The sequence below is a fragment of the Scheffersomyces stipitis genome, chromosome 2, assembly GCF_000209165.1.
Source record: "Scheffersomyces stipitis CBS 6054 chromosome 2, complete sequence".
Lineage (NCBI taxonomy): Eukaryota > Fungi > Ascomycota > Pichiomycetes > Serinales > Debaryomycetaceae > Scheffersomyces > Scheffersomyces stipitis.
In genome coordinates, this window is record NC_009042.1 from 1,218,416 (window position 1) to 1,230,115 (window position 11,700).

General features: G+C 43.9%; 3 protein-coding genes across 3 annotated transcripts; all 3 read left to right on the top strand. All coding sequences in view use genetic code 12, as the record gives it.

Moving 5' to 3' along the window:
• Positions 1-708: 708 nt before the first annotated feature.
• Positions 709-1,231, top strand: PICST_29806 (predicted protein; the record flags this gene model as incomplete). Its single annotated transcript, XM_001382413.1, has 1 exon — positions 709-1,231. A coding segment is annotated over one exon (523 nt), but the record flags the coding sequence as incomplete, so codon positions are not given.
• A 134-nt stretch (positions 1,232-1,365) lies between these two features.
• Positions 1,366-3,966, top strand: CSH8 (chitin synthase; the record flags this gene model as incomplete). Its single annotated transcript, XM_001382414.1, has 1 exon — positions 1,366-3,966. One exon carries the CDS (start codon positions 1,366-1,368, stop codon positions 3,964-3,966), a length of 2,601 nt encoding a protein of 866 aa, XP_001382451.2.
• A 3,946-nt stretch (positions 3,967-7,912) lies between these two features.
• On the top strand, positions 7,913-11,093 carry PMA1 (plasma membrane H+-ATPase; the record flags this gene model as incomplete). Its single annotated transcript, XM_001382415.1, has 1 exon — positions 7,913-11,093. One exon carries the CDS (start codon positions 7,913-7,915, stop codon positions 10,604-10,606), a length of 2,694 nt encoding a protein of 897 aa, XP_001382452.1. The 3' UTR covers positions 10,607-11,093.
• Between the last annotated feature and the right edge of the window lie 607 nt (positions 11,094-11,700).

Sequence of the window (11,700 nt, forward strand, 5' to 3'; positions counted from 1 at the left end):
AAATTCTGGAAGTACCCCTGAGGCAGAAGAAATGGGCACATGCAGGTAATTTAAGTTTGAATTTAAGTTGCATTGCACGATGCGAATCACGTTTTTGTTTGGCCCTTTTAGAAAGGTTTTTTCATGGGATGGGATCGCATTGCTTCCGTTTTAGGGAGTAAAATAAACAGCCTAATTTTAGCACAGAATGAGGTGAAGCAGCTAACAAATATTTATAGAGATTTTTAGGTGTGGGCTATATGGAATCGGGATGTAGGTAGTGTTTGAAGATGGTCCTAAAACAGACAGCCGAATTTCTTGTTTGTGAGATTTTCATGGCTTTGACAAGAACCGATTTGAATTTATATAATTTGTACATCTTTCTTCTTCTTTTCTTCTCGTTTATGGCACCTTTTTGATCCAGTATTTTTCTTTTTTTCCCTCCATCCTTCATTTCCAGGGCTTTACTTCCAAGCACTGAAACTTGCCAGGCTTGAACCAGATTTTCTCTTCGTTCAGCTGCCCATACTGAGCTTTTTTACCGCAACCTGCGCTTCCCATTCTTAGCTTTGCCAGTTGAGGGCATCTATGCTCATTAAAGTTACATCTGCCTTCCCGTTTTTCATTAGCACCTGCTAATTTTTTCGCCTCAAATCTGCCACCTTCGCTTAACATCACTCTCGTTGATCTGCCATCTGAAACCACCATCTGAAACCAGCACCGTCAGCCATGAGTAATCCATTCGGTAACCATAACGGAGAGCTTGAAGACGACGACTTGTTCGGCGATTCTGCTCCGCCTTCCGCTCCATCCACATTTCCAGATCAAGCTCCTCCTGTTGCCAACATTTCTCCTACGGCCACAGCAGCCATTCCCACTACCTCGTCTCCTGGCCCTAATCGTATGGGTCCGGGTCCTGGTCGATCTGTGGCTGGATCTAGAACCCATTCCCGTCGCTCTTCCCATATGTTGTCGTCGGGAGACATCTACAACGGCGGCTCTTACTATCCCACCAGCATGGCTGGTGCCCCATCGTCATACTCTATTGCGCCTTTCGGCTCAAGCCAATCGCAGCAACAGCACGCTAGCCCGCTGCCATTGTACGCGCATCAACCACACCAAAGACAGCCCAGCTCATCGTACCTGACGATGATTGACGACGACGCCGATTACTTCTACGAGAAACTTGACTACCTGAGATCCAACCCTAACTTAGCTAATACACCTAAAAGGGGAAAAGCAGTGGCTTTTGGTGACGCTGTTCCTGAATATCCTGCTCCTACAGCCTTCAGTCCCAGAAAGCTACAATACGGCGAAGACATCAACCAGTTCGACTACGAGTTGGACGATAATGGCGATATGCCGTTGAGGACATTCGCACCACCCATGACGTTTTCTGGTGACGACTACTTAATTAATCCTTTAGAAGATGCTGACGATGATGACGATCTTGATCCATTCGGGGACGATGATTCGTTGTTCCTGGAAACCGGCGAAGAAATCGTTAGAAGAGGCACCACCATCAAGAGAAAGGACACCTTAGGCCGTAGAAACACTACCAAGAGTAAGCACTCAGGAGCTGTTGCATTCGAAGATGATTACGACTTCGACGACGACGACTTCAAGCCCAAGTTGAACTACACGAAGACGATCAAGAGAGCCAGGCTCGTCAACGGGAACTACGTTATCGACGCTCCTGTTCCGCAAGCTCTATTGGACACATATGGTAAGAAGATCGATGATAGCGGCAGAGAAATGTCGTTTATGAGATACACAGCTGTCACCTGTGGCCCCTCAAACTTCATGAACTTCAACTACAACGTTAGACAGGCATTGTATTCTCCACCTCGTGAAACGGAAATCATGATTTGTATCACCATGTATAACGAAGACGAGATCTTGTTGGGGCGTACATTGAAGGGTGTATTTGACAACATCAAAAACTTGACTAACAGATCGGATCCCGTATGGGGGGACGATTCGTGGAAGAAAATCGTAGTTTGTATTGTGAACGATGGTAGACTCGAGTTGAACAAGAGAACTCAGAAGTTATTGACCGCACTTGGTGCGTTCCAGGATGGTTACGCCAAGTCTAAAATCAACGACCGTACCGTCAATGCCCATCTCTACGAGTACACTTCCACTGTAGGCATCGATGTAGTCAACGATAGAGTTCACTTGTGTCCAAATTCAAACCCCGTGCAGTTCATGTTCTGCCTCAAAGAAAAGAATAGCAGAAAGATCAACTCCCATAGATGGTGTTTCCAGTCGTTTGCACCTATCATCAACCCCAAAGTGGTGATGTTGTTGGATTGTGGTACTATGCCCGCTAAAGATGCCTTCTACTACTTGTGGAGAACATTCAGAGACCCAAATGTGGCTGGTGCCTGTGGGGAAATGCGTGCTTCCTTGGGACCCAACAAGAAGTTATTGGCCAACCCATTGGTGGCAGCCCAGAATTTCGAATATAAGATCTCCAACATCTTGGATAAGCCGATGGAATCTGTATTTGGCTTCATTTCTGTCTTGCCCGGTGCGTTCTCAGCCTATAGATGGGAAGCATTGTTGAATGTGGACGGCAAGGGACCTTTGGAGAAGTACTTCAAGGGTGAATACTTGCATCTGGCCCAAAATGACGATGAAGAAGATGACGAAAGAGAGATAAAGGAACGTAACTTTCAAGAAGCCGGTATCTTCACATCCAATATGTACTTGGCCGAAGATAGAATTTTGTGTTTCGAGTTGGTTGCGAAAAAGAATCACAACTATATCTTGAGATACGTCAATGAAGCCAAGGCTGAAACAGATGTTCCTGAGAAAATCGACGAATTCGTCTTGCAGAGAAGAAGATGGTTGAACGGTTCCATGTTTGCTGCTGCTTACGCCGTTTTCCATTGGACGAAGATCTGGAAATCAAACCATTCATTACTCAGAAAGTTGTTCTTGCAGCTTGAATTCTACTACCAGTTGGTTACCATCTTGGTGTCGTGGTTTTCTCTCGCATCTTTCTTCTTGGTGTTCAGAATTTTGACCGCCAACTTGGGTTCTACATCTATGCACTTCAATATTGGTAAGTACTTGGCTGTAGTTTTCCTCTGGTTCTACGTGGGTTCAGTTGTTACTACTTTCGTCCTTGCATTCGGTAATACTCCTAGAGGTACTCGAAAATTCTATATGGTGATAGCGGTCTTTTTTGCGGTGCTCATGGCCTACATGATGTTTGCCGCTGTGTTCTTGGCCGTCCACACTGTCAATTCTGTTCTTGACGATCACAGAAAAGACTTCAAAGTCACAATGCTCTTCACAAACCAGAAGTTTAGAGATTTGATTGTATCTACAGTTTCTACCTACATCTTATACTTTGCTGGTGCTTTCATCTACGGTGAGCCTAGTTTCATGTTGACGTCGTTTGTCCAATACGTGTTGTTGTCGCCAACCTACGTCAATGTGTTGAATATTTACGCCTTCTGTAATATCCATGATGTCTCGTGGGGTACCAAGGGTGTTCCCGTGGCAAAGGACTTGGGTTCTGCCAAATCTGTTGGTAACAAGAAGGACGAATTGGTCATGATTGCTCCAGGGGTTACGGAAGAGGTAAACGATACATATTTAGATATCTTGGACAGCTTGAGAACAGACCCTCCCGTTCCAAAACCACCCAAGAAGAGGACTAAGGACGACTCCTACTACGCCTTCGTCAGAACGATGACTGTGCTCGTGTGGATGTTGTCCAACGCTATTCTTATTGCTGTTGTGTTAGAAATCGGAGGTGTTGCTACATTCACCGGTGACGACACTATCAGTAAGGATGACTCCATCAGCGGTAACTCGGAAGTTTTCTTGACGATTATCTTGTGGATTGTCGCTGGTCTTGCCGCATTCAGATTCATTGGATGTGTAATGTTCCTTGTCCTTAAGTTATTCAGACCATTGAAATGGAGACTTAAGGCCAGAAAGGAAGTCAGTAGAGCTATGCAACAACAATAGGAAGCATTATTGTTGTAGCAAGAGTTTTTATTTTATATCCCCGTATTTATTTCTCAGACAAAAGCATATTACGATTTACATTAGGTTTATGACAATTGAATTGTAGCTCTAGGTAGAAGAGTCCCAGAAAGGCCCAGAAAGTTATCTGGCAATTGATTGCAAAAGCTAGATTGGCTTATAAATAAAAAATTTCTTTTTGTTGTTGCTGCAGAAAAGGCTGAAATTGCATTTCACTGCAAGCGATACTTAATTCGTAAATCCGGAGAATGGAGGCAACAAATTGTAGGGCTCGAAGGTGGGGGAGTGGAGAGGGGTGAACTTGGCACAGAAACCGTTAACAATTGAATGTCTGCAAACCTTGAGGCATTTAATAGCCAAAAAATTGTGGGAATCTTTGTCTTGAGCGCTTACGAACATACCAGGTGAAAAAAACTCAGACGACTCGGTCCTGAATTCTCGCTTCGGCAGAACATACAATTGGGTGAAAAAATAGTAGTGTTTTCAGGTTGGAATTAGAGGTTTTTCTGTCTGACAGAGCTGCTTATGTGTGAATTATTTCCGAGAAATTCTTAATCCTGGGTATTTCCATTGACGCTCTGGTTTCAGATTCGGAGAATAATCTCAATTGGGTATTGTTCAGCGTCAGAAGCCACCACGAAGACACAACAACGTCGTTCCCAGATTTACGTCCACATTCAAAGCAGAGGTCCGAGATGTCCGACATGGAGATACCACAGTTCTCTACAGTTACATAAAAGATGCCTCCACTAGCGCTCCAATGGCAGGCCAGGAATCTGCGATTGCAATTTTTAATTTCTCGTGTGCATCCTTAAATAAGGTACCAAGAAAAGATTTTCCCGCCAGCCTGGAGATGCCTTACAGTAACACAATAATCTTACTGCAAAAATAACGGTGGCATCGACAGACAAGCCTACAGCGACGTCCATATTGGGAGCCCTGCCGAGTCGTTCCGTGTGTGTTGCGCAAATCTTTAAAACTTTGTTGAATTTTTATTGGTGTGATTATGGGAGCAAAAAACTTTTTTTTGCGGTAATTTTTCTCATTGGACCAGGATTTTTTTTAGTTGAATATTCTTGGTTGCGACAGTTAGGTACAGCATCAAATTAGTTTTTTTTTCTAATCTGTTTTATCCCGATGTAAAACTTAAGCAAGGTTATGTTTGTTGAAAATAGAATAAATTGCCGCTAGGGAGGGGTTGAGGTACCTTGAAAAAAATGTCTGATCTTGACTTTTGACCACCCTGCTAACTGGATTTTCCATTCTGTTTCTACAGTGGTTCAGGCCGATGTGGTGAACAATGCTAGCACTTGTGCTGATATTGTAGGAAGTAGCTGTAGACAGCTGATATAAGCAATGTTTGTTAGTCAATCTCTGTTTATTTTACAATTTTCCGAATCTAAAATGAAATCAGAGTAGATTGGCGGGTCGCAAACTGGTTTGTCCAAGAATTTTGCAATTATTCACCTTTTTGACTGATTTCTAATAAACTCTACATACTCGTTGATAGATTACTATTTCCATACATTTTACCCGTATCTCCAGTATCAGATCAATTGAATGGATGTCTAACAGCACTACCTTCTCTGGCGAGTCTCTACAATAAATTCAATATGTAATTGTAAATCGTATTTGTTCCGCTGGTCTATGACACAGCAATTGATATAACCAGAGACGGTTTATCGTCGCGGAAAACCACATCTAGCTCAGGGAAAGCTTCTCGCAATTGCTATCGTTCCTAGACTGTCTTTTCAGTATGGTGAACAGTTTAGTTCTATCTGGAAGTCCAAGTGGTCGCTTGAACTAAACTATGCATTTGGCATAAAAACCAAGGCGCTTACTAACAGAACCAAAAATGAAAGAGGTGTGAATCAGTTAATGCCGGTATAACCGATCTTATCGTGTGCCATCTAAAATTTTTCCCAAACAAACGCTGTAGAGCAGGAGCCAAACGGCTATTATTGCCGTACGAAGGCTATCCCCAGTTGAGCCGATAGTTTAACCCGAGGTGTTTTTGTTTTGGCAGAGACTGTACCTATGCCCGAATTTCCACGCATAATGCTTCACCAGCGTCAGAGAGGAATCCATGTGGGAAGTGTCGGCATTAGCGGTGACACAGACAGAGCCGGCAGGACATGGCCAAGTTCTGCCGTTTGCAAGAGGTGTGTGACATTGATGTCATAGTTAAGCCTCTACGAAGAAGGCCGTTTTTGTCTGAGATTTCTTTTCAAGCAAACACGGCTCAACAACAATGCCATTGGTCAGGCTCGAGCTGTCAGCGCTGTCGAGATCAGGTTATTTCCAGCGTTTGGTAATGTATCTTGCAGGCTCCAGACTAATTTTTAACGAATTTCAGCCAACCAGTAAGCTTATGGGAAATGCTAAAATGGCAGCGATTATGTAACCAAATATTATGCAAACCGCTGCGATGGCCAAAAGAAACTTGGGCTCGTATAGATGGCATATTTCGGCCGTCTGGGCAGGACAGGAAGGAGGAGGAGCCAGAAACCCTGGAGGTTTAATGGGCGAAAGGGTTAATTGGGAGCAGAAAAGGGCGGCGGCAGTCCAGTGGAGTTCTGCTCGCTACGACGGGAACTCGCATGGCTGGTGTATGTTGGCCGTCGACTTACTTCGAGACCAGGAACTGCCCATCCATCTTATCTGGAACACAAGGTGATTCTGTACGTCGGACCGGTAGTGTCCTCTCAAGAGTGCATGGAGTTCTTCTGTGCTCATCTCATCGAACTCCACGTTTATCTATGGGATACATGAAGGACTGGGATGGGGCTAACTGTGGATGTGGTGCTACCAGGAAGGAGAAAGATGAGCAGAGAAACAGCAGTGGACCCATTGTAGCTCTACGGATTCCATGACGTGAAACAGCAGCCGTCGGGCTTCCAGGAAAATTGTGCTGACGTAGCATTGACGAGGGAGAGCCTCTTATCTATGTATGCAATACGATAGCCAATTAATGAAGATAACCACGAATAATTGGAAATTGGCCATTCTCGTATCGACGAAAATTATTATGTAAGAGCAATTATGGTAGTGGCAGTCCCGTAGAACGACCACCACTACTGTGCAATATTTGTAGTGACTAAATTAATTATTCTGGGTTTCAGCGGAGCCTGGAAATGTACCATTGTGTAGAGATAGCTGGTATTGGCAAGCCAGTATTTTCAGCGAACGGCAGCTGGAGGAATTAGTAGCAAGGGAAAGTGCTGGAGATCGTTCCTGAAGCCGGAGATGGCACTGCGTTAGCGGGGCTTCCAATGGGGAAGGAATCTCAGCAATTGGCCCTATTGCACTTATTGTATGGAAGTGGGTGCTGGTCCAAAAGTTCATTCTCGGTATAACAGCCAGAGCGAAAAAAAATCGGCATAATCGGTGAGGTGTAATTTTTTTTTCTTGATTGTACTTTGTGTTCCCCAAAGCGCTCAGACAGACTTTTTTTCGCAATAATTTGTGCGGGCCTGTCAATAGCCCACAGAACATGCTAATTACCCTGTCGAATTTGTACAAAAGTAGTGCATGTGCAGGCACTTATTCGCCTAAGAAAGGTTCATCCTTCCGAATTGGGTGTCATTTTGTTTTGGTTTTCGCAGGTGCAGACGCAACCGCTTTCAGACAAAAAATACTATCGTTTCCTCATTGGTGTGTTTTGGTAAACAGAAACGAGTGCTTTCGAAAATTCCCTCAAAAAATATGTCCAGGACCTGATTTACAGACAGACAGACACAACTTGCCCAAATTGTCCAATTCTAACTTCCCAGATGGTCGGTAATCCCAGAGCCCAGCCGTATATAAATACTTTGAAGGATCCAGCAACTTCTGCCCAAGAGTTATAACAAGTTTTTTCTTTTTTCTCTTTTCTGATTAGTGTTTTTGTTAATTCGTTTCCACTCGTTCTACAATTGCCATTGCTATAATGAGTGCAACTGAACCTACTAAAGAAAAGGTCGACAAGGTCGTCTCCGACGACGAAGATGAAGACATTGACCAATTAGTCTTAGATTTACAATCCAACCCAGGACTTGGGGATGATGACGAAGAAGAGGAACAAGACCAGAGCACCTTCAAGGCTGTTCCTGAAGAATTGTTGCAAACCGACCCTGCCACCGGTCTTTCTGACGACGAAGTCCTCAAGAGAAGAAAGAAGTACGGTTTGAACCAGATGGCCGAAGAAAAGGAAAACTTAGTTCTTAAGTTCGTCATGTTCTTCGTCGGTCCTATTCAATTCGTTATGGAAGCCGCTGCTATCTTGGCTGCTGGTTTAGAAGATTGGGTCGATTTCGGTGTTATCTGTGCCTTATTGTTGTTGAACGCTTTCGTTGGTTTCATCCAAGAATACCAAGCCGGTTCCATTGTCGATGAATTGAAGAAGACCTTGGCTAACACTGCTTTGCTTGTTAGAAACGGTCAATTGATCGAAGTCCCAGCCTCTGAAGTCGTTCCAGGTGATATCATGCAATTGGAAGACGGTACCGTCATCCCAACCGATGGTAGAATTGTTTCTGAAGATTGTCTTTTGCAAGTCGATCAATCCGCTATTACTGGTGAATCCTTGGCTGTTGACAAGAGACACGGTGACTCCACCTACTCTTCCTCCACTGTCAAGACCGGTGAAGCTTTCATGGTTGTTACTGCTACTGGTGACTCTACTTTCGTCGGTAGAGCTGCTTCTTTGGTCAACAAGGCTTCTGCTGGTACCGGTCACTTCACTGAAGTGTTGAACGGTATTGGTACGACTTTGTTGGTTTTCGTTATTCTTACTCTTTTGGTTGTCTGGGTTGCTTGTTTCTACAGAACCGTCAGAATTGTTCCTATCTTGAGATACACCTTGGCCATCACCATTATTGGTGTTCCAGTCGGTTTGCCAGCTGTCGTCACCACTACCATGGCTGTCGGTGCTGCTTACCTTGCCAAGAAGCAAGCCATTGTCCAAAAGTTGTCTGCCATTGAATCTCTTGCTGGTGTCGAAATCTTGTGTTCCGACAAGACCGGTACTTTGACCAAGAACAAGTTGTCTTTGCACGACCCATACACTGTCGAAGGTGTTGAACCAGATGACTTGATGTTGACTGCTTGTTTGGCTGCCTCTAGAAAGAAGAAGGGTTTGGATGCTATTGACAAGGCCTTCTTGAAGTCTTTGATTAACTACCCAAGAGCCAAGGCTGCTTTGACTAAGTACAAGGTTATTGAATTCCAACCTTTCGACCCTGTTTCCAAGAAGGTTACCGCCGTTGTTGAATCGCCAGAAGGTGAAAGAATTGTCTGTGTCAAGGGTGCTCCATTATTCGTCTTGAAGACTGTTGAAGATGACCACCCAATCCCTGAAGATATCCACGAAAACTACCAAAACACCGTTGCTGAATTTGCTTCCAGAGGTTTCAGATCTTTGGGTGTTGCCAGAAAGAGAGGTGAAGGCCACTGGGAAATCTTGGGTATTATGCCATGTATGGATCCTCCAAGAGATGACACTGCTGCTACTGTTAACGAAGCTAGAGGTTTAGGTTTGAGAGTTAAGATGTTGACTGGTGATGCCGTCGGTATTGCTAAGGAAACTTGTCGTCAATTAGGTTTAGGTACTAACATTTACGATGCCGACAGATTAGGTTTGTCCGGTGGTGGTGACATGGCCGGTTCTGAAATTGCTGATTTCGTTGAAAACGCTGATGGTTTCGCTGAAGTTTTCCCTCAACACAAGTACAACGCCGTTGAAATCTTGCAATCCAGAGGTTACTTGGTTGCCATGACTGGTGATGGTGTTAACGATGCTCCATCTTTGAAGAAGGCTGACACTGGTATTGCCGTCGAAGGTGCCACCGATGCTGCCCGTTCTGCTGCTGATATTGTTTTCCTTGCTCCTGGTTTGTCTGCTATCATTGATGCTTTGAAGACCTCCAGACAGATTTTCCACAGAATGTACTCTTATGTTGTCTACCGTATTGCTTTGTCCTTGCACTTGGAACTTTTCTTGGGTTTGTGGATTGCTATCTTGAACAGATCTTTGAACATTGACTTGGTTGTCTTCATTGCTATTTTCGCTGATGTTGCTACCTTGGCTATTGCTTACGACAATGCTCCATACGACCCTAAGCCTGTCAAGTGGAACACCCCAAGATTGTGGTTGATGTCTATTGTTTTGGGTATAATCTTGGCTATCGGTACTTGGATCACTTTGACTACCATGTTCTTGCCAAAGGGTGGTATTGTTCAAAACTTCGGTGGTATTGACGGTATCTTGTTCTTGCAAATTTCTTTGACTGAGAACTGGTTGATTTTCGTCACTAGAGCTCAAGGTCCTTTCTGGTCTTCCATCCCATCGTGGCAATTGGCTGGTGCCGTCTTCATTGTCGACATCATTGCTACTTGTTTCACCTTGTTCGGCTGGTGGTCTCAAAACTGGACTGACATCGTCACCGTTGTCAGAACCTGGATCTTCTCTTTCGGTGTCTTCTGTGTCATGGGTGGTGCTTACTACTTGATGTCTACTTCCCAAGCATTCGACGACTTCGCCAACGGTAGATCTACCAAGAAGGCTGAACCAGACAGAAGATCTTTCGAAGATTTCTTGGTTTCCATGCAAAGAGTTTCCACTCAACACGAAAAGTCCACTTAGGTGTACTAGTGTTGAGGATAATTTAATAGAATCTTACATTTGTTGTGGGACTCTTGCTTTCATTTCATTTCTTCCCCGGATGACATGAATGGTTGGTGGGTGTCTTACTGCATTTCCTTCAAACCCCATATTTTTATTGAATCATGATAAAAAAGTGAAAAATTATTAAAAAAATCACACAGTCAGTATGATCATTATTGGTGCTTTTTCGGTGCTCATCGTCATAAACATTATCTTGCTTGGTTCGGTTAATTCTACTGTCTACATTAGCTTATTTGATCTGTTCAACTCTTCCCCAAGTTGAACTGATTAGAGCTTTGTACTACATTAATTTTCTTGTCTTGCAAGCATCATTTTAATAGTATTCCCTTTTTTTACTGTGATTTCCCCATTCCCCATTCCAAAGTCACATTCCCGTCATTTTTTTGTTCTGCTACAAAGTAGTTTCGTATTATAGTTTTTATTAATAATAGATAATAATATTTAATTTTCATTGTAGGCTGGAAATTCCGGACTAGCCATTGCGTCTGAAAGGGCTGGAAAGGATGTGCTTAAGACCTTGCATCATCGGGGAAGAGGAGAAACTGCCCACTTGTACACAAAGTTAAAACGATAAAGATTGGCGGAGTCTAGCCGGAGGTCTCATTGTTGGCCAGGCTGGTAAAATGTCTGTCTGATGATCGCAAGGGGTGGCCTCCAGATAAGGTGAACACATGTCAACGGGAGGGGACGCAATTATGGATGATGCTGCTGTAGCTCGTAAGGAGAGGTTTGTGTCTGGTGGAAATTGCGAGATGCGATGAGCTGAAAAATCACCAGATGAGATGAGATGAGATGAGATGAGGTAAAACAAAAGACGGAGCGAGAGAGAGACAGATGAAAATATGGCGCCAGAGAAGTGATAGAAGTGCTACAATTGCTACATAGATACTTAGCTCAAGTATAAATTGGTAGTACAAGTCAAAGGCAGAGAATATTTGTGTCGTGCTTGAATTGCAGGTGTCTCCATAGGGCAGCAGATAAGACAGTTTAGCCCTGTCATTTACGCAAAGAAGCTACCAGCGGATAGAACATTCCCGGGCGAATTCTAGATG